Source organism: Cydia amplana, chromosome 1 (assembly GCF_948474715.1).
Source record: "Cydia amplana chromosome 1, ilCydAmpl1.1, whole genome shotgun sequence".
Taxonomy (NCBI): Eukaryota; Metazoa; Arthropoda; class Insecta; order Lepidoptera; family Tortricidae; genus Cydia; species Cydia amplana.
Genome location: NC_086069.1, coordinates 13079249 through 13099709, shown reverse-complemented (window position 1 = coordinate 13099709; position 20461 = coordinate 13079249). Strand labels below are relative to the sequence as shown.

The following is a 20461-nucleotide window of genomic DNA, read 5'->3' as shown; positions in this document are numbered from 1 at the left end:
TGGGTAAGTTTAAGCCTTAAGCATAACTCACTTGTATACAAAATTCTCTGTCTTTGGATTTGACACTTTCACTGCGGCTAAAAGTGAAATTGTGTCATACCGTAAAATGGGGTGAGTAGGCGCAAAACTGACATTCAAACCTCGATAACATTTAATTTTTACATATGCAAACTGAATGGTGTATATAATAAGTGTTCCGGACGTTTGTATTTTAGTTTTTATCTTATTTTGGGTACTTAGTTCCATTTCATAACTTTGACGATAAAGAGGAAAACCCACCTCACCCCGTAGTGCCTCGTATTTGGGATGAGAGGGCTTTTCATACAAAGGTGATTTTGGAAGAATGTTGGATCGATTTTTTTTATTATGCGTATTACTATAGCTCCATTTTAAATTGGAATACATTATTTTTGTAGCAGTAGCCTTAAAATCCCTTCTCATCCCCCTCTCAAACCTTCTCTCCCCATTCATAACCCACCCCTCCCCGCGAAACCTACTCACCCCATTTTACGGTAGATGTTTAAATCTCGATTACATCTCCATACTTAATCGAGATTTAAACATCAAAGGGTCAAAAACTTTTTATAATAAGTAGTTAACTCGTTCGCGTATTTTCTGTGCATATCTAGACATCGCAAAGTTGAAGGAATCTACCTAAAGCTAATTTTTACGTTGGACCTATATAGATAGAGGCGAGATACCTTTGTTCAGTACTTGAGACGCAAATAAGAAGAATGGCAAATATGTACAAGAGTCGTTAACGTTTATTGTATTGTTCACAGAAGTGACTTTTTTCTAACATGTGTTTGACCCTAAACGACTCACTTCACTTAGGTAACATAGAAATGTTCTGAATTGTGAAATAATTGAATCTTATGAATCTTATCGCGCGGTCTAACAGCTCAGAGAGCCACTAGTATTACCTATTCAATTTGTAGCTTGTTAATATATGTAATCCAGATTTACGAGGGCAGTTGTTGGTTTATGAATGGGGAGGGAATGGATGACAGAGGGGTGAGTTGGTTTTACAGGCTACTGGTACGTAAATTATAAATTCTAATAACAAATCAAGCTATTATAATGTTCATAATCCCAAAGTGTCGATCCAACAATTTTCAAAACTCACCTAGTAGGAAATCCCTCCTCACCCTAACTACGGGGTGAGCTGGGATTTCCTACTATTCCGTGTTTATCTTTAAAGTTATGAAATGGAACTACACAAAATCATAAAAAAACCAAAATATAAACGACCGGAACATTTATTATGTATATAAATCAGCAATTTGCCACATGTAAAAATAAAGTTTTATCGAGGTTTGAATGTCAGTTTTATCCCTAACTCACCCCATTTTACGGTACCTAACGTTTTTTTGACATCATAACTACAAATCAATCACTCTAAAACTGGAGAGGGGCGTATAGGTAAGTATCAAATATTTTCCTACACACGAAAACATCAAAGCTTCGTGTTTTACGAGGAATAACAACAAAATGCGCTCTTTCCATTTTACGCCCTGGTTTCATAAGGGTAGAGTTTGGCATAACATTCCTTTGTTGTTCTTTAATGTTCATGTTGTATGAATATAGACCATATTAGACCAAGGATAAAGCAGTTATTACACTGGAACCAGAAGGAGGATCATCTGGAGGTTGGATCATATCGAAACCACTGCAACACAGCAACGTCTCTAACATCAGTCCTATACCTAAGACCGCCAAAATAGCGTCGAATCGATCTTCATAATATTGAATTGTCGAACAAATTAATCATAAAAGTAACCTTTTCTAAACAAATTAATTAAGGAGAGAAAGTAATTAACAATTTGTTATTACAACAAATAGGTAGGTATGAGATTTAATTTTAAGCATCAAACCACTATAGGTACCTATGTAGGTACAGATTCAATGAATTAACAGCAATGACACATTTATATGGATGTTACTACAGATTGAGAGATGACTATCGTTATCTCATTCTATCAAATAGCTTTGCCCCTACTTACGTAAGTAAAACTTACAAGTCTGTCTTGGGCTTTATTCTCACAAAATCGGTACTAGTTCTTATTTACATCATCTTCTGCATCTTAACTTCTTCAGTTTAGCTACATCTGCGATTACTTAGTGCTGGATGTTTACTTAGTAATTTATTCTTTCTGTAACATCAAGTTTATAAATATCAAGTTATTTATGTAGAAGATTTATACAGAACTTCTGATATGATGATATGACGTCTAAAACTCTAAACATATAAGTAGGTAGGTATAGGCACATTTGCGTGATCGGATCGGGCTAACTGGCCGCACACTGGACAGCAATGGTGTTGTGAATCAGAAACCGCGCGTGACGAGCAAGCAAAGGGTTTTCATTACAAAGCCGTAAAGCTTATTTAATATATTTGCAATACTGTAGGTAAATCTTTGACTTTATTGATACCTACTACGTCTGGTTGGTTCTGGTTAGTATTAGTGAGATACATACGTTGCATTTGTTTTATAGAACTGTAAAATTCTAAAATAAAGGGTTCCATATCGCACAAAAGGTTTTTGTTTTGGAAAACTACTGTTTCTCTCTACTACTTGCGTATACTAACTTTTATTGTGAACATATTTATCGTATGTCTATTATTTATCTGATCTTGCCCCTAATTCTTGAATTTTTGAGTGAACTTCTGAACTGCAAGTGTTTTGGCCGCCTGTTCCCTATCCCTACCGCCATATCCCCTCTGATCTTACTTAGGCACCTCCAGTACTTAAAATAACAAAAAACGTTCCAACGAGTCGAAATGTTAGATATCGTCGGCCTGCGCTGTACGTAAGTAACTGTTGGTAACTGTAACCTTAATTATTTAAGTAGATTTAACATTCAGCACTTGTTTACAAAAACAATTCTGAGCAATACTCGAAAGGCCTTAACTGAATACGAAATTTCTGTCAGTTGCATCTTATTTTGAAGTGCCGAATTAAGTAATAACAAAGTTTGTAAGTAATAATTTAGTTGGCCTTGTAAACAAGTTAGCGAATAAAACTGGTTAACAACCCTACAACTGGAGAAAAACAAGGGTGAAGTTGTTTAATATGAAACACAAAAGTGTAGGAAAGTGATAAAAGCCTATTGGAAATGTTTCACGGTCGAGGCTGGGACTTTGCCAACCAGCGGTCACAGATTCATCTGGCAAATAAAAACGGCGTCACGTAATGGCAAAACGCAAATATTGGAGAAGCTCCCACTTACGAACGTTATAAGTTATTTTATTCTGAAAAAACTTAGGGCCCGATTTTCAGTTACCATTTAACTCGTCCGACAGCTACTTAAATCCAACGAATTAAATTATGAAAATAACACATGAAAACTTCGAGCAACACCTGCTTCCGACACGTCGGAACGTCGGCGTCGTACCTACGAGAGCCACGTAAGCTGAAGACGCGGGTTCAATTCCCGCCTCGGCCACGGGTGACTTGGGGCCCCATTCGGATTTTGTAATAGACATCTATTAGATATCTTGTAGACATCGCCAAGATACGATAACGATATGTTTAAGATCTAACCTGTCAAATTTGACATTTCCGCGATTCTGGAGATACTCTTGAACGATTTCCACAAGATATTACTTAGAGATCTAATTCACATCTAATAGATATCTAACACGATCTATCGTAAAAGTGACATTGGTTGCCCGAATTGTGCTGCAAAAGAGAACTAGTTGAAATCAAAACTATATATATATATATATATATATATATAGTTATCCATGCCGTAATCGGCAACGGCGACCCTAACTAATTACGAGCGTGAGCTCGGATATGGCTGGCAAAGCCGAACTTACTTTTAAAAACTCTATCGCAGGTGGGGCAGTAAAGTTGACCAGAATTATTGTAAGAACTAAGCCAGCAGCTAACTATTGTAGCTGTCTCGATGTCCATTGAGAACTTTGCCAGGGTCATCTGCGCGTGATTAGATTATAGTGGGCTAATAGTTGCGCCCCTACATGCCCACTCTCTCGTTCCCAGCCTCCTGGCACCAGTGGACCGTGTAACCGATACGACTGGCAGAGACAGGGAATGCAGTGACTTGCCAACGCCCAGGTGGACGTATGAATTATGGCATATCACGTAGGATCCATTAGTCGCCTCTTACGACACCCACTGGAGGATAAGGGGTCAAAACTATAACGTATCTAGAATGGATCTAGTACGTGTCGTCTCTTGTGAATATCTTGAAGTTCGAATACGGCAGTTGGTCACTTTTTCTTTAGTATATGATATCTATTTCAGTGAATAATTTATATATAGTACGACTACTTAAAAAAACACAAAAATATATTTATAAAAATAATTTGATTTCTTCCTTAGTTGGAGTGCCTGCCAGCTTGTGTCCAACACTGGTTCCATTGTCTTACAATATAATACTTTTTTCTGTCTGTATATTTATTGCGTTCGTGTAATCGTAGTTTTAGTTAAATACGAAATATCATCAGTGGATTTTATCACTTTATCAGTCAGTGCCATCAGTAGACCTAAACTAGGTATATCGAGATGAATTAATAATATCTGGGAGACCGAGCTTTGCTCGGAAAACATATAAAAACTAAAAAATGCGCGTTTTCCCAGTGATTTAACCTACCGAGATATATTTTTCGCCCCCCAAAACCCCCATACAGCAAATTTCATCGAAATCGTTAGAGCCGTTTCCGAGATCCCCGAAATACATATATGTCACCGTAAAATTGTAAACACTCGTCATATTATAATCTCGCTAGTTACATTATAAACTGACGGTAGGGAGATTATAATCTAACCTAACCTAACCTACGTTAGATTATAAACTGACGGGTTCACAATCTTACGGTGTCATATATAAATAAACATATAAATAAGCAAGATTTGCTCGTTTAAAGGTATTAGAATATATATGAAAGCCACTGTATTTTCTTTCTCTTATAAAGATAAGAGTGTAAAAGGCTGCCCGTGATTTTAAATGGTGTAATTGAAGACTAAAAAAATTACTTTCTTAGTATTCTACGAGTACTTGGGGTCAGAAACCTTACCGTTCCGAAAGCTTCGTGTGGAACTACAATAAACAGTGCCACTGTCCGCGCTCGCAGTGTTCCAGTAATTGCTTAATTAAGACTTTGCTAAGTCGCACAAGGACGCGCGTCATGACGCGCGAAGCACAATAATAGCTTTGTCGCCAGTTTTGTAGCTTTATCAGTGCTTAATACAGGCTCCACCCCATTTTTACAGTTAATATAAACAATTAAACAGGTTAAATTATCATGTGGGCGCGACAGCCCACACATTCGAATAGTAATACTGTTATATGTGACGTTATCTATGAAAATGGACCTTATTGTCGATGGCGCTTACGCCATTATTAACGATGCTCCGATACAAATACAATGCCGCCTGACGCTGTGCGGCGTAAGCGCCATCGACAATAAGGTCCCTTTTCATAGATAATGCCCCATATGTACACTCAGCATCAGCCGCCACCCAACAGGCTCAGCATGGTTCTCCATTTTTATCGCCTGTCACTATGCCCGTCACTTTCGCACCTATATACTTGTTAGAACGTGACAGGCATGGTGACAAGCGATAAAAATGTGACCGTGCTAACGCCGCTGGAATACTTTTCCAAATAGAGATATATCTCTACAGTTTGTGTTCAAAAGCATCTGTTTCAATCTTAATTAAATATTTATAGAGTCTGTGCGGAAGGGAAGAGCGTAGAATGTATGGGGCTCAATACATTCCACGACTCTCCGCGGTATTCGGAAAACAAGATCCGTTCTAGACTAGCGAGCGATACGATATGTAATAGATACGTTGTAGTTTAGATTTAAACTAGTTCTCTTTTGCAGCTCTATTCGGGCAACAAATGTTACTTTTACGTTAAAATATCGTAACATGTAATATCTTGTGGAAATCGTTCAAGAATATCTACAGAATCGCGGAAATGTCAAATTTGACAGGCTGGATCTTAAAAATATCGTTATCGTATCTTGGTGATGTCTAATAGACATCTAATAGATGTCTAGTTCAAAATCCGAATCGGGCCCTTTTTCCGAAGTTTCCGAACCGACTCTATATCTTTTTGTTAAGCAAATAATGACGCTGATTGGAACTCTTTGGCCTTAAGGTTATAAAATGAAAATAAAAATCTTGTGTGTCTACTCTACAAATGTGGAGAATACAAAATGCGCTTTTATGTTTTATTAACTTTTATTGAAGTTTTGAATTAAATAAAATTACAAAGTGATCGCGGGACGTGCCGGTTAGTTCGGATCGAGAAGGAAGAGAGAGAGTTGCCATATACATTTTTAAGGCAACTACAAATGTGTTGCTATATAACAAAAATACTTAAGCTAAGTTTACACACTATATGTTTTGTATTAAACAAATGAAATAAATTTATTCCAACTACATACCTTATCAATGTAAGTAATCGAGTTAATATTTCCTATCCGGCCTTTGATTTTAAGATATCTACAACAATCTCAGCACCAATAATTTTTACTGTAAACAATATCACACATCAAATTGGAAAACAAAACAACGACCAAATGTATTATTAATTTAAAGAGCCGGGAAAACAGATCTTATTATATGTAGTTACTTGCCTTACTCGTACATCTCGCTTTGGGCCCGATTCGGATTTTGAAATAGACATCTGTTAGATATGTTTTAGACATCACCAAAATATGATAACGATATGTTTAAGATCTAACCTGTCAAATTTGACATTTGCGCGATTCTGGAGATACTCTTGAACGATTTCCACAAGATATGGCTTAGAGATCCAATTCACATCTAATAAATATCTAACTCTATCTAACGTAAAAGTGACATTTGTTGCCCGAATTGCGCTGCAAAAGAGAACTAGTTGAAATATAAACTATAACGTATCTAGAATGGATCTAGTACGTGTCGTCTCTTGTGAATATCTTGAAGTTCGAATACGGCAGTTTGTCACGGAAATTCAAGCATTTCTATTTAATATTCGGTTCAAGAGTTTCATTGGCTGCGAGATGTAAAATTGAAAGATCTGACGCAAGGAAACGAAGACGTGTCTATTTTCAATATTCAGAATGCATATTATATGCGACGACGTCTAAAAGAGAGATCGCTAACAATACAGAAATACAGACAGTACCTATCAGAAGCTATGTTTACAAGTGAGATACTGCCGTATTCGAACTTCAAGATATTCACAAGAGACGACACGTACTAGATCCATTCTAGATACGTTATAGTTTAGATTTCAACTAGTTCTCTTTTGCAGCTCAATTCGGGCATCCAATGTCACTTTTACATCAGATAGTGTTAGATATCTATTAGATGTGAATTGGAGCTCTAAGTAATATCTTGTGAATTCTTGTGGAAATCGTTCAAGAGTATCTACAGAATCGCAGAAATGTCAAATTTGACAGGTTATATCTTAAACATATCGTTATCGTATCTTGGCGATGTCTAAAAGATATCTAATAGATGTCTATTACAAAATCCGAATCGGGCGAATGGGGTCAAAATGAAAATCTAGACACAGTCTAGTAAGCTCGTGCCCTTAATAATTAAGTCGTACTTAGAAGATTAAGATTATGCACACTTCGCTCGCTTAGCCGACTGTGAAGATCTAGCTACACCGGTAATACCTAAATATTTTGAAAGCCGATCAGCATTACTTACGCCTAAAAATATTGTCAGGTTGATATTTCTAACTTAAATTAGGTACTAAATGACATTACTGATAGCAATAATATAACCGTGTGCGGTGTGTGGTGCTGAGACAAAGCGCCATTTGGGTGGTAGGTATGGCGCTGGCATCGCGATAACCTTAAAAACATTGACGTAGGTTTAGGATAATATGATAAAAATTATATATGTAAATTCTAATCTACATTTTTAATCTAGATCTGCAAGGTAGATTGGTATATGAAAATAGACTCATGCAGTGTTCGCGATCTTTAAAAAATCTAACCCAAAAATTGAAAAGCTCAAAATCAAATTTAGCCACCTTTGTTTCGAATGCTGGTAATTGGTTATAGGTAGGTATGTACTATTTATGACCAAATGATGAGTGAGTATGTAAACATAACGCCTGAATTGCTAAATCTCTCACCCTTAATTTGCTTTAGTTTTTTCGATCCAAAATCCAGCGAATGATTCAGACCTAAAATAATTTTAATTACTTAGCACATCTAAGTTCCGCGACACATACTTAGGTATCAGCTAGGCTGAATAGTAGGTAAATACCTACATAGTTTGGTAAATTAAGCAGCGTAGACTTAAACCCATTATTTATTTCAGTAAGTAAATAAACCTGCGTAGTAATAAAAGTCATGTTTGTCTTCTTGTAGACGAATAATTTCTAATCTGGACGTCCACCGTATTAAAGGTACAACAAGTAGGGCAGACGGCGATAAGTTCAGCAGAGCAACGGGTGTCACATCAAGTGCCGCGTTCGCCCCTGACATTGCTGAATGTTTACGGCGACGTAAGGGCGAAGAGAGGGAGAAGAGAAGAGGATTACATGAAATTGAAATGGGTTTTTGTTTTACTACAAGTTATACAAGTTGTGGAAGATTGCACAACCTTTTTAGGGTTCCTTACCTCAAAAGGAAAAAACGGAATCCTAATAGGATCACTCGTGCGTCTGTCTGTCCGTCCGTCTGTCACAGCCTATTTTCTCCGAAACTACTGGACCAATTAAGTTAAAATTTGGCACACATATGCAAGTTTGTGACGCAAAGATGGACGTGTAACGTAAATAAATGAATTTTAAATATGGTGGCCATTTTTGGGGGGTAAATGAGAAAATTTAAAAATAAAGTTTTTCAAACTATATCGTGTTGCATATCAAATAAAAGAGCTCATTGTAAGGATCTCAAATATTTTTTTTTATAATTTTAGGATTAATAGTTTAGCAGTTATTCAAGAAAATAGGCAAAAAATGACCATTCCCCCCCTTATCTCCGAAACTACTGAGTCAAAAATTTTGAAAAAAATACACAAAATAGTTCTTTACCTATAGATGACAGGAAAGCCTATTAGAAATGTGCAGTCAAGCGTGAGTCGGACTTAATGTACGGAACCCTTGGAACGCGGGTCCGACTCGCACTTGGCCGGTTTTTTATTAAGGGTCTGGCCCTGGCCAGAATGCCATAGCAAAATCGCCCCTGGCTGAAATTCAACTATTCTTATGCACGTTTATTTGTATATAATTATACTGAATATTATGCCCTAAATGTTTACCGTTTGCGAAGTAAATAAATAAAATTTTATCAGCCAAAAATTAAACAAAAAAAGAATAAAAAAAATTGTAAAAAAAAAACAGAACCAAAATAACTTAATTTTATTTCTTTTAAAAAATAGGAACCGCCTTCAAAAAATCAACCCACTGAAAAGCACAAAATAATTTTTATATACCCCACCCCTATCCTTCTCCATTCCCTATCGCGTCGTTAAGCAAATTTATGCCAAAAAGTAGTTAATACCTAATAATAAGAAAATTAATAGCCATCCGGGTAATTACTTAGTTTTTGAAGGCGGTGCCAAACCAACAAAAACATTATTTGCTGCCTAACAGAATAAAAAACGAGTAATTAGTAGTGCAAGAACTAAGTTAGTAAGACTCTAAAATTTTGGTTTGGCACCGACTTCAAAAACTAAGTAATTACCCGGATGGCTATTAATTTTCTTATTATTAGGTATTAACTACTTTTTGGCAGAAATTTGCTGAACGACGCGATGTAGGAATGGACAAGGATAGGGGTGGGGTATATAAAAATTATTTTGTGCTTTTCAGTGGGTAGATTTTTTGAAGGCGGTTCCTTTTTTTTAAAAGAAATAAAATTAAGTTATTTTGGTTCTGTTTTTTTTATAATTTTTTTTATAATTTTTTTGTTTAATTTTATTTTTATTTTTTACTTTTTAGTGGTAGGCCATTCTTCATTTATTTTAGGTTTTGAGCTAAAATACGAGTTTGTTTATATTTATTAAGGCGGTTAGAAAAAAAAAGTCGATCGACCCACCTAGGTCTCTCTAGGTAACTCTGCAACATAGGCACACGACAATGAAGTCCGTTAACCAAAACAGTAGGTGCCTATAGTTTACCAAACCTGAGTTCCACTAGGTACAGTCAGGGTTCAGCATCAGCTCTATCTTGGGTATTGTTCTCCCAAGTGCTCATCGAGGCGTGTCGGATGACAAAAATAGAGTGTGTCTATATTGCACCAAACCTGAGATCCACTAGGTACAGCCAAGGTTCAACATCAGCTCTATCTTGGGTACTGCTCTCCCAAGTGCTCATCAATACGCATCGGATGACCAAAACAGCGTGTGCGTATGTTGCACCAAACCTGAGTTCCACTAGGTACATCCAGGGTTCAGCATCAGCTCTATCTTGGGTACTGCTCTCCCAAGTGCTCATCAAGGGGTGTCGGATGACCAAAGCGTGTGCGTATGTTGCACCAAACCTGAGTTCCACTAGGTTTCAGCCAGGGTTCAGCATCAGCTCTATCTTGGGTACTGTTCTCCCAAGTGCTCATCAATACGCATCGGATGACCAAAACAGCGTCTGCGTATGTTGCACCAAACCTGAGTTCCACTAGGTACAGCCAGGGTTCAGCATCAGCTCTATCTTGGGTACTGCTCTTCCAAGTGCTCATCAAGCGGTGCCGGATGACCAAAACAGCGTGGGCCTATGTTGCACCAAACCTGAGTTCCACTAGGTACATCCTGAGTTCCACTAGGTACATCCAAGGTTCAGCATCAGCTCTATCTTGGGTACTGCTCTCCCAAGTGCTCATCAAGGAGTGTCGGACGACCAAAACAGCGTGGGCCTATGTCGTACCAAACCTGAGTTTCACTAGGTACAGCCAGGAATCAGCATCAGCTCAGATCTATGTATACTAAAACCTTCTCCAGAATGTAACAAACACTTTTCTGAAAACCGCATCAAAATCGGTTCAGCCAAACGCGAGATAATCGCGAACCAATATACATACATACATACATACGGGTCAAACTGAGAACCTCCTTTTTTTTTAAGTCGCTTAATAACAAACACTTTTCTGAAAACCGCATCAAAATCGGTTCAGCCAAACGCGAGATAATCGCGAACAAATATACATACATACATACATACGGGTCAAACTGAGAACCTCCTTTTTTTAAGTCGCTTAAAAAGGGTGAATAATTTACTATGTATACAATCTTCTATATATATAAATGCAAGTGTCCTGACTGACTGACTGACTGACTGACTGACTGATTCATCAACGCAGAGCCGAAACTACAAAAGCTAGAAAGTTGAAATTTGCACACTAGGTTTCATTTATAAAGTGTACAAGAGATAAGAAGCGATTTTGAAAAATTCAACCCCTAAGGGGGTTAAAAAGGGGATGAAAGGTTGTATGGGGTACAAGTTTTATTTTATGGTAGGAATTTGAAACGTTGTAAAAATGTATTATATTAAAAAACAAGAAAACTAATTTCAGCGTTTTCGAAAATTCATCCCCCAAGGTGGTGAAAATGGGGTTGAAAGTTTGTATGGAGATCAAATATTTTTGTGAGTGTGGGACTTGAAACTTTGTATATTGGGATATTATTATAAGTCAGGAAAAGTAATTTCAGCTTTTTTGAAAATTCATCCCCTAACAGGGTTAAAAAGGGGTTGAAAGTTTGAATCCATTACAAATGCTTTGAAACTTCTTAGAAAGGCATAATAGTCAATTACAAAATAAAGTAATTGCGACGTTTTTGGAAATTCAACCCCTAAGGGGGTTAAAAAGGGGATGAAAGTTCGTCTTGGGGTGCAAATTTCATTTTAAGCTAGGAACTTGAAACTTTGCAAAAAGATATTAAATTTAAATACAAGAAAACTAATTTCAGCGTTTTTGAAAATTCATCCCCCAAGGTGGTGAAATAAGGGTTAAAAGTTTGTATGGATATCAAACATTTTTTCGAGCGCGGGACTTGAATCTTTGTATTTGGGGATATTATTAGAAGACAATAGAAGTAATTTCAGCATTTTGTAAAATTCATCCCCTAACAGGGTTAAAAAGGGGTTGAAAGTTTGTATGGGGTTCAAATTTTATTTTAAGCCAGGTACTTGAAACTTCGTAAAAAGATATACTATTAAAATATAGGAAAACTAATTCCAGCGTTTTTGAAAATTCATCCCGTAAGGTGGTGCAAAAGGGGTTGAAAGTTTGTATGGATATCAAACATTTTTTCGAACGCGGGACTTGAATCTTTGTATTTGGGGATATTATTAAAAGACAAGAAAAGTAATTTCAGCGTTTTGTAAAATTCATCCCCTAACAGGGTTAAAAACGGGTTGAAATTTTGAATCCATAACAAATGCTTTGAAACTTCTTAGAAAGGCATAATAGCCGATTACAAAATAAAGTAATTGCAACATTTTTGGAAATTCAACCCCTAAGGGAGTTAAAAAGGGGATAAAAATTCGTCTTGGGGTGCAAATTTTATTTTAAGGTAGGAACTTGACACTTTGCAAAAATATATTAAATTTAAATACAAGAAAATTAATTTCAGTGTTTTTGAAAATTAATCCCCTAAGGTGGTGAAAAAGGGGTTGAATGTTTGTAAGGATATCAAACATTTTTTCGAGCGCGAGACTTGAATCTTTGTATTTGGGGATATTATTAGAAGATAGGAAAAGTATATTCAGCGTTTTGTGAAATTCATCCCCTAACAGGGTTAAAAAGGGGTTGAAAGTTTGTATGGGGTTCAAATTTTATTTTAAGCTACAAACTTGAAACTTCGTAAAAAGGTATTATTTTAAAACGGAAAAAACTAATTTCAGCGTTTTGAAAATTTGTATCTCAAGGTGGTGAAAAAGGGGTTGAAAGTTTGTATGGAGTTCAAACATTTTTTTGAGTGCGGCGCTTGAATCTTTGTACGGAGGCATATTATTAGAAAACAAGAAAAGTGGTTTCAGCGTTTTTAAAAATTCATCCCCTAAAATGGTTAAAAAGGGGTTGTAATTTTTATATATATTCCACTAATATAATAATTCCACTTGTAATTGGGTATTCTGTGGTGACTCTTGTTTTAAAGGTATAGTACCTTTAAAACGAGAACATAAAGGATCATTTCAACATTCGCTAGGTACTTAGGTAAATTATTGCCACGAGTACCTATTGACTTTCTTTTGAGTAATGCTGAATGATGAATTTTGAGTATCGTTTGTCTAAGGGCGGTTTCGCACTACGTCCGATCCGAATCCGATCCGAACCCGTGAAAATATGGTCCGTTGTAGCCGTAGAACTATTTCTATGGTAAGTTACGCACTACATCCGATATCCGTCATCCGATTTATTTCCGTCATTCTAGAATCTCCATTCCGGAGAAGATTTTTGACGGACCGAAGTACCCTTAGTATTATTTGTATGAACGCTCGCGCACTGCGTCAGAGTTAAAGGCGAGCTGCGTACGAGCAGAGGGGCAGCGGGGCGGGCGGGGTATGCGGATAGGACTAGTGCGTAGGCGAATATCCGAATTCGGTCCGAGTTAGACATATTTTCACGGGTTCGGATAGGACTAGTGCGTAAGCGAATATCCGAATTCGGTCCGAGTTAGACCCATATTTTCACGGGTTCGGATAGGACTAGTGCGTAAGCGAATATCCGAATTCGGTCCGAGTTTTCTAGATCCATATTTTCACGTGTTCGGATCGGATTCGGATCAGACGTAGTGCGAAACGGCTCTTGAGGTCATCTAAGAAGCGGCTTTAAAAGGTTTCTACTCTAGGGCCTACAAATAGTAATGTACCCTTAAAAGAGTTAAAAGCACACACTTATGGTGAAGTAGCCGCGCAATGCGCATCGTCGCACACGCATTAGACATTTGATTTCTCTCAACAATACTGACAACGGCCATGTACATTACATACACAGACATACCTTCTGATAGAGAAACGGCCTGGTGAGCGCCAGGTACCGCTCCAACGCCATCGTGACGGCGATACAAACGCTGCCGATGCCGAACACGCGCAGAACCACACGTATGGCGCAGTACGCGCGCGTCGCGCTCACCCACGGCATGGCCTCGGCTACCATCATCGATGCCATCATGCCCACCTGCCAAAAAATAAACAAATTAAATTCAAAAACAAGACACTAGAAAATATATGTACCGATAAGTGTAAGGCCTGAGTGGACGCTCGAAGCGGAGCGTTCGGCGGAGCGTGCAGCGTGGCGTCGGGCTCACAAGTAATTTGAGCAGCGTGCACTAAGGCCGCTACTATACGTTTGCATTTGTTTAACAAGCACGCCGCACGCCCCGCCCCGCTGCACGCCCAACTCGAGCGTCCACTCAGGCCTTACACGGCTAGCGCTGGTACTCTCTGTTTAAAAATGATCAGTTTTAGGATCACGGTGTATTGCTAATGAGAATGGTGGTTTCCGACTATTACACCATAAAAATGATTGGCTAATCAGACAATAACAAATTATGTTCTTGCAGGGATTTTACAGATTCAATCTAATTTCAGTAATTCAGTAATTTGAATTGAACGAATAATGCAAGGCAATCGCTCCTTCAGTTTCAGGTTTCAATAGATTCGCAAACATACAGTTCAATGTTGATTCAGTCGTGACCCAATTATCAAGCGTTGACGCGTCGACAATATTGTTATGTTATCTTTGTGTGAAAAATAAGGACTCATTCATCCCTAAACTAAAAATTAGAATGCAAATCTGTCTGGTTATTGACATTGTTTAGATCGGTTTTGTTTGGATAAGTAAAGTCAACGCCTTGCACTTGCACCATCCCACTAACCCGGGGTTGAGCGGTTAAACAGTTAACCTAGTGTCAAATTGTACTGGTAACCGTGGTAACTCCAGGTTTAACCGGTTAACCCTGGATTAGTGGAATGGTGCAAGTGGGCCTAAGAGCGGTTTCGCACTACGTCCGATCCGAATCTGATCCGAACCCGTGAAAATATGGGTCTAGAAAACTCGGACCGAATTCGGATATTCGCTTACGCACTTAGTCCTATCCGAACCCGTGAAAATATGGGTCTAACTCGGACCGAATTCGGATATTCGCTTACGCACTAGTCCTATCCGAACTCGTGAAAATATGGGTGAAAAATATTCTAAACTTCACGTCACCCAGCCGCATACCCCGCCCGCCCCGCTGCCTCTCTGCTCGTACGCAGCTGGGCTTTAACTCGGACGCAGTGCGCGAGCGTTCATACAAATAATACTAAAGGCTACTTCGGTCTCTCAAAAATCTTCTCCGGAATGGAGATTCTAGAATGACGGAAATAAATCGGATGATGAAGATCGGATATAGTGCGTAACTTACCATAGAAATAGTTCTACGGCTACAACGGACCATATTTTCACGGGTTCGGATCGGACGTAGTGCGAAACCGTTCTAACTGGTGTAGTTTTAACGAAATACGAGTATAAGGAACCTTACCAAGGCAACGATGTCGTTAGAGGCTAAAGAAGTAAGCAGCAGCAGATGTTTCCTGTTGCGTACTCTCTTCTCTCCCTTCCTCAGACACATGATCGCAACTCCATTCCCGAGGATGCCGATGACGTACACCACCTTCAGGATTATACTGAATATCTTCCCCAAATGTGGGGTGGCGCATGGCTTGGATGTGCCGTTCACGAAGTGAAGAGACTCGTTGAGGAAATTATACTCGGTGAAGTCCTCTGGCGATAACGTCGTTATTTCCATGTTGGTAAGAATTCGTGTCAGGAACGTTTGTTTTACGGTGTTTGCATTATGTTCAATTTTTTTAGCTACGTAGTAGCTATAATTTATGCGTTTTTAATTCCGATTTTTATATAAAAGTATGGTTCAATCGTATCGTTGCTCGTATTCGGCTGCGTCTACCTCGTGCAAACTGAAAGAAAGGTTCAGCGTTAGACAGTCATGATACTCATGATAATGAAAATAAATTGTTATTGTTTTACGTAGGTATTTAAAGAATCCAAATTGCATATGCCATGTGGTAATATGGAGAATAAAATGGTATGGTAAATACAATAGGCATGGCCAATCTTCGGAGCTCTTTTGTTTAAGTTGGTACATAAGTAATTATAGTGCTTTTATTACCTAGATGTATTTAACTGACTGAATGTTTTATTTATTTCGAAACATCTTAACTAAAAAGACAGGTATCTGGAAGCGATTGTAGATGTGTATGTACACTAACAAAGACCCGCCCGGGCTTCGCACGGGTAAACCGTAACAAATTATACACCTAAACCTTCCTTAAGAATCACTCTATTGATATATGAAAACTGCATGAAAATACGTTCAGTAGTTTTTGAATTTATCGCGAACATACAGACAAACAGACGCGGCGAGGGGACTCTGTTTTACAGGTGTAGTGATATTATAAGTATAGACTTGTATGAAAGCAATCTGTACGTCGATACTAATTTAATAATTTGTTATGGTTTTGATACGACCTTGACGATTGTATTGGTGATTGGCGCGAATCAAGTACGTATAAAAATATTCAGTATCAAAACCGTAACAATTGTTACTTCTGAATCGGCCTCTCGTTTACACTCAAAACGGGTTTAAAAAATACATTTTTAAATAGTATCCTGAATTTTCCTTCCTTATTATAATATCACAGAGGTACATTGCAGTGAACCCCGCACTAGGCATGGCCTGTATCGCGGGGGCCAAGGTCAACACGAGTTACAGATGATATTTATAGGTATTATGTATTAAGCTTAAGCAAAGGAAAGAAAGAGGAGTGTGAACTTGTACCTATGTGTGTAAGCTTTGTTGAGAGGAGTGAAATGTGTGTAAGTGAAATCTAAAAGTGTATACTTAATGTAATGTACAAGTTTTTTTTTTCTGTTCCAATTAATTATTTAAATTTCATTGCAGGTAATTAATACCTACTAGTAAATATTAGAACGGTGCCAAAAGTAACCGGTAAGTGGCGGTAAAAGTTTGTTTGGATTTAATTGTGTTCGAGCGTTACACGAGCGTTATGAAAATGTGAATAGGAGAACTCGAAAAGCAATTAAGAAGTAATCCTTTGAATACGTAATGTTAGGAATCTGTTGGGAATTCAGAATTTCCAAGACTTTAGCAGGTTTAGAATACGAATTTTTGCCTCATTTACGTTACAGTGCCTAATGTCACAAATTTTGACTACTTTCATAGGTACTTTATTTTAATACAAAGTCACCTTTTTTCATTGCGTTCGAGAGTAAATTGTACTTTGCAATTAGGTATAGTTCAGAAATTCATTCAATTATCTACCCATGAATCATAGGAATCCCATAATGTATAGTATTTTAGCAGTCTATTTATGTATGTATATTGTACCTATATAGGTATATTGGAATGTGGATATTATGTTTGTATTCTGATGTGTTCCACCGTAGTTAAAATTTTACAGCGGATTTTAGTGAACGAAATGTCATTCGATCCATTTTTATGACACGGCTGACGCTGACATATCTACGCTTCATATTAGCAATTTTTAAAGACCTTTGGAGACCGAGGTGAGTTGTGACATTGTCGATTTTTTGGAACCTATTAACTGTTAGCGATGTCGCAACAGTGCGCGTTGTTAGCTAGTAACTTGAACTAACATACGCGCGCTAATGCGAGCTCGTTATAGTTAATAGATTCCTCTCGGTCTCCCCTAGTTACAAAAAAACGTATTTCGGACGCTTTGCTTGTTTTACAATTTTTTTTTACCCTTCCTTCTTACCTATCTTGCCTTCCACTTGCTGCTAATAAATTGAAAGTCATATTCGAGTGACTGGCGACTATACCTACATCATAAACAAAGCTGCTGATTATTAGGTGATTAGAAAGACAACAAAAGAAGTGACAAGTGGCACGTAGTCGCGCTAAATACATAGACGTATCTTCATTTCAAAACCTAATTTGAATTCGTATCTTAATGTCTTCGGTGGAATTTATAAGAATTTTTGTATTTATTGTTTCATAATTGGGGCCGAAGTGAAGACGTGACCAATAGGTATATATACGTACCTACAGAAAGTGTGAGCAATTTAAATGGGGAAGTAGGTAAGTTAATTAACTACTGAAATTATAAGTGAAAAGAAAATTTGTTTCCTTAGAAGGGACAAAGTTTAAGTGTTTTTAGAAAGACGAGGGAAATTGTTTTTTTTTGTAGTTATATTAAAGATTCTATATAATTAGTATGTTTGACGTCGACTGTACCTTCCATCGTCCACACACCATACTAACACATTTGTACGGTCAATTTACTCATATTTTCTTAAATAACTTCGAAATTATCTACCTTATTTTATTTTATTTTATTTTCTTTATTGGGGAAAAAAACAGACATAGGCAGATAATACAAAAAGAGGACATCGGATCATAGGTGCAACCTACTTCCTTGGACAATTCCCACTAAGATTTATAAACTAAGAATATTTAAGTGGCATTGTCATCGGATTGAGGTATAAATTGTGTGGTATAATAGATACTAAACTAATATTGGTACATTGATGATAATAATAGTAATTACAGTACTGACAAGATTCAATCACATAACATTGGAGAAGCGTAATGAGGAACTATAGATAATTAAAATTATAAATAAAATTTATTTGAATCCTTTTTCACTTTGATATGTCACACGATATAGTTCTAATTTACCAATGGCCGGTAAGTTTATAATTATATTTATTTTCGTTATTCGTCCGTCTTTGGGTCACCGAGTACATCTGTGTACCTAGGTAACATAATTATTGTACCTAACACAATAAGCCCAGAGCAAATTGGCTGTGACAGACACTCGCGAGAGTCGCGAGTAATCCCGTTTTTCCTTTTGCGGTACGGAACCCTAAAAATGACGAAAAATTTATATTATTCTAATAATAGCTGGGTCTGACCTTTGTTTAACTATTTAATACCTAATCATATATTTACTTATACATATATAATGAACATGGATGCCGAAACATGCAGAAGTTCGCAAATTCCGCCGCTTTCGTATTACTTATCATCAGCTTATCTGGCTTTATCGAAGTTGCAGCGCTCAACAAGCTGTTATATTGCTATTAAACACTTGCTCCTGATAAATATTTTTAGTAGTAGATACTTATGTACTGAAAAAAACATACTTTGGGTTACTGAAATCAAAATGTCTGAGTAAATGTACTTATAAAATAAAACTACTAAAATTAAATCTTACTAGAATAAAATAGGTACCTCTACCTACCTAAAACAAACCGGTCTCTGTACGGATATGATGGTCGTTCTTGTCTACGTGACAGCGTGATAAAACGGTGTCCGTCACTTTCTTTCCCACGGTGTTAAACAGTGACAGTTATTTTATCACGTGGATAAAGATGGATAAAGCTATCCATAATAGGCTGGCTGGATTTGTTTTATCCTGATTTTATCCAAACTTAATTGCACTTGAGTTTTCTAGAAATTTACTTTCGGTGTTATTGTAGCGAATATCGGGTTAGTTGCATCCTAAAAGTTTATTTTCTTTTGTGCTGTCTCTTGTCTTATGTATCAGCAATGTGCTACAAGGAAATTTTGCGCTAACTGCAAATGTGTCACAAATGGGCATTTATGTGCCTTTTGACTTCATTTTATAAAGACTTCATGTGCAATAATGCACTGAAAATCCCATTGCATACCTAATGTGTACCTAAAATAACCGATTACGTTATTTATACGAGTGTTATTAAACTATTGTGATTATTTACATCATCCTGTTACCTGTTTACAGAATGATGCGATTAATGGGCACACGAGTGTTCATTGTTATTCGTGTAATGACTTCTGTTTAAAAATCTTAATATAACTTGTAGTAAAAAATTTTTTTAGGAACTTACCAACAAATAAAATAAGTTTACTCCATCGGTCTCAAGTCAATCGCTTATTAACACTATCCAAATGTACTATAACTTCAATGTCTGCCTTCGTAATGTTAAATTACGTAACCTGAACATAAGTACAATATGTCGTACAAACTAGAAGTTAAAACTTAGTTCGGATATAAACGCAAGTTAGGCACGAACCGGGCTGCGTCAAGCGCACTCCTCGGCGGCCGACGCGGACGGTGGGTCAAGCTAGACTGACGCACACTGGACACTTTCGGGACTGCCTCCTGTAGAGTGTAGACCTCCTATATATGATTGTTTGTTGATATATCATGTTAGTGTCATCTCTGATATTATCTCTGGTATAATTTGGCCCCGTGAATCCCGTGATTCGTTGGTGACACCGATAGTCCGATGTCTACGGCAGGTAAGTGCGGTAGGTTGCGACAAAATAGAACCGCACAAGGTTCTTAAAGTCTAAACGTAACATAAAAGACGACGACTTTTGAATGTACATATGTCTTAAAGAATGTTGGTGTCTTAAATAAAAAACACAGATTAAAATGCAATTAAAAATCATTTACGGCGATAGTGCACCTCATGAATGACGATTAGGTACAGTCAGCAGAT

General features: G+C 37.3%; 1 protein-coding gene across 1 annotated transcript in view; it reads right to left on the bottom strand.

Annotated features, from left to right (window-relative positions):
• Window positions 1–15746, bottom strand: part of LOC134648418 (prostaglandin E2 receptor EP2 subtype) — a 37940-nt gene extending 22194 nt beyond the window's left edge. The window contains exons 1-2 of the mRNA XM_063502942.1: window positions 15450–15746; window positions 13925–14101 (exon numbers count right to left, since the gene is read on the bottom strand). Coding sequence (XP_063359012.1) covers window positions 13925–14101; window positions 15450–15716 — 444 coding nt within the window. The 5' untranslated portion in view covers window positions 15717–15746. The remainder of the gene's footprint in view (window positions 1–13924; window positions 14102–15449) is intronic.
• Window positions 15747–20461: the final 4715 nt, after the last annotated feature.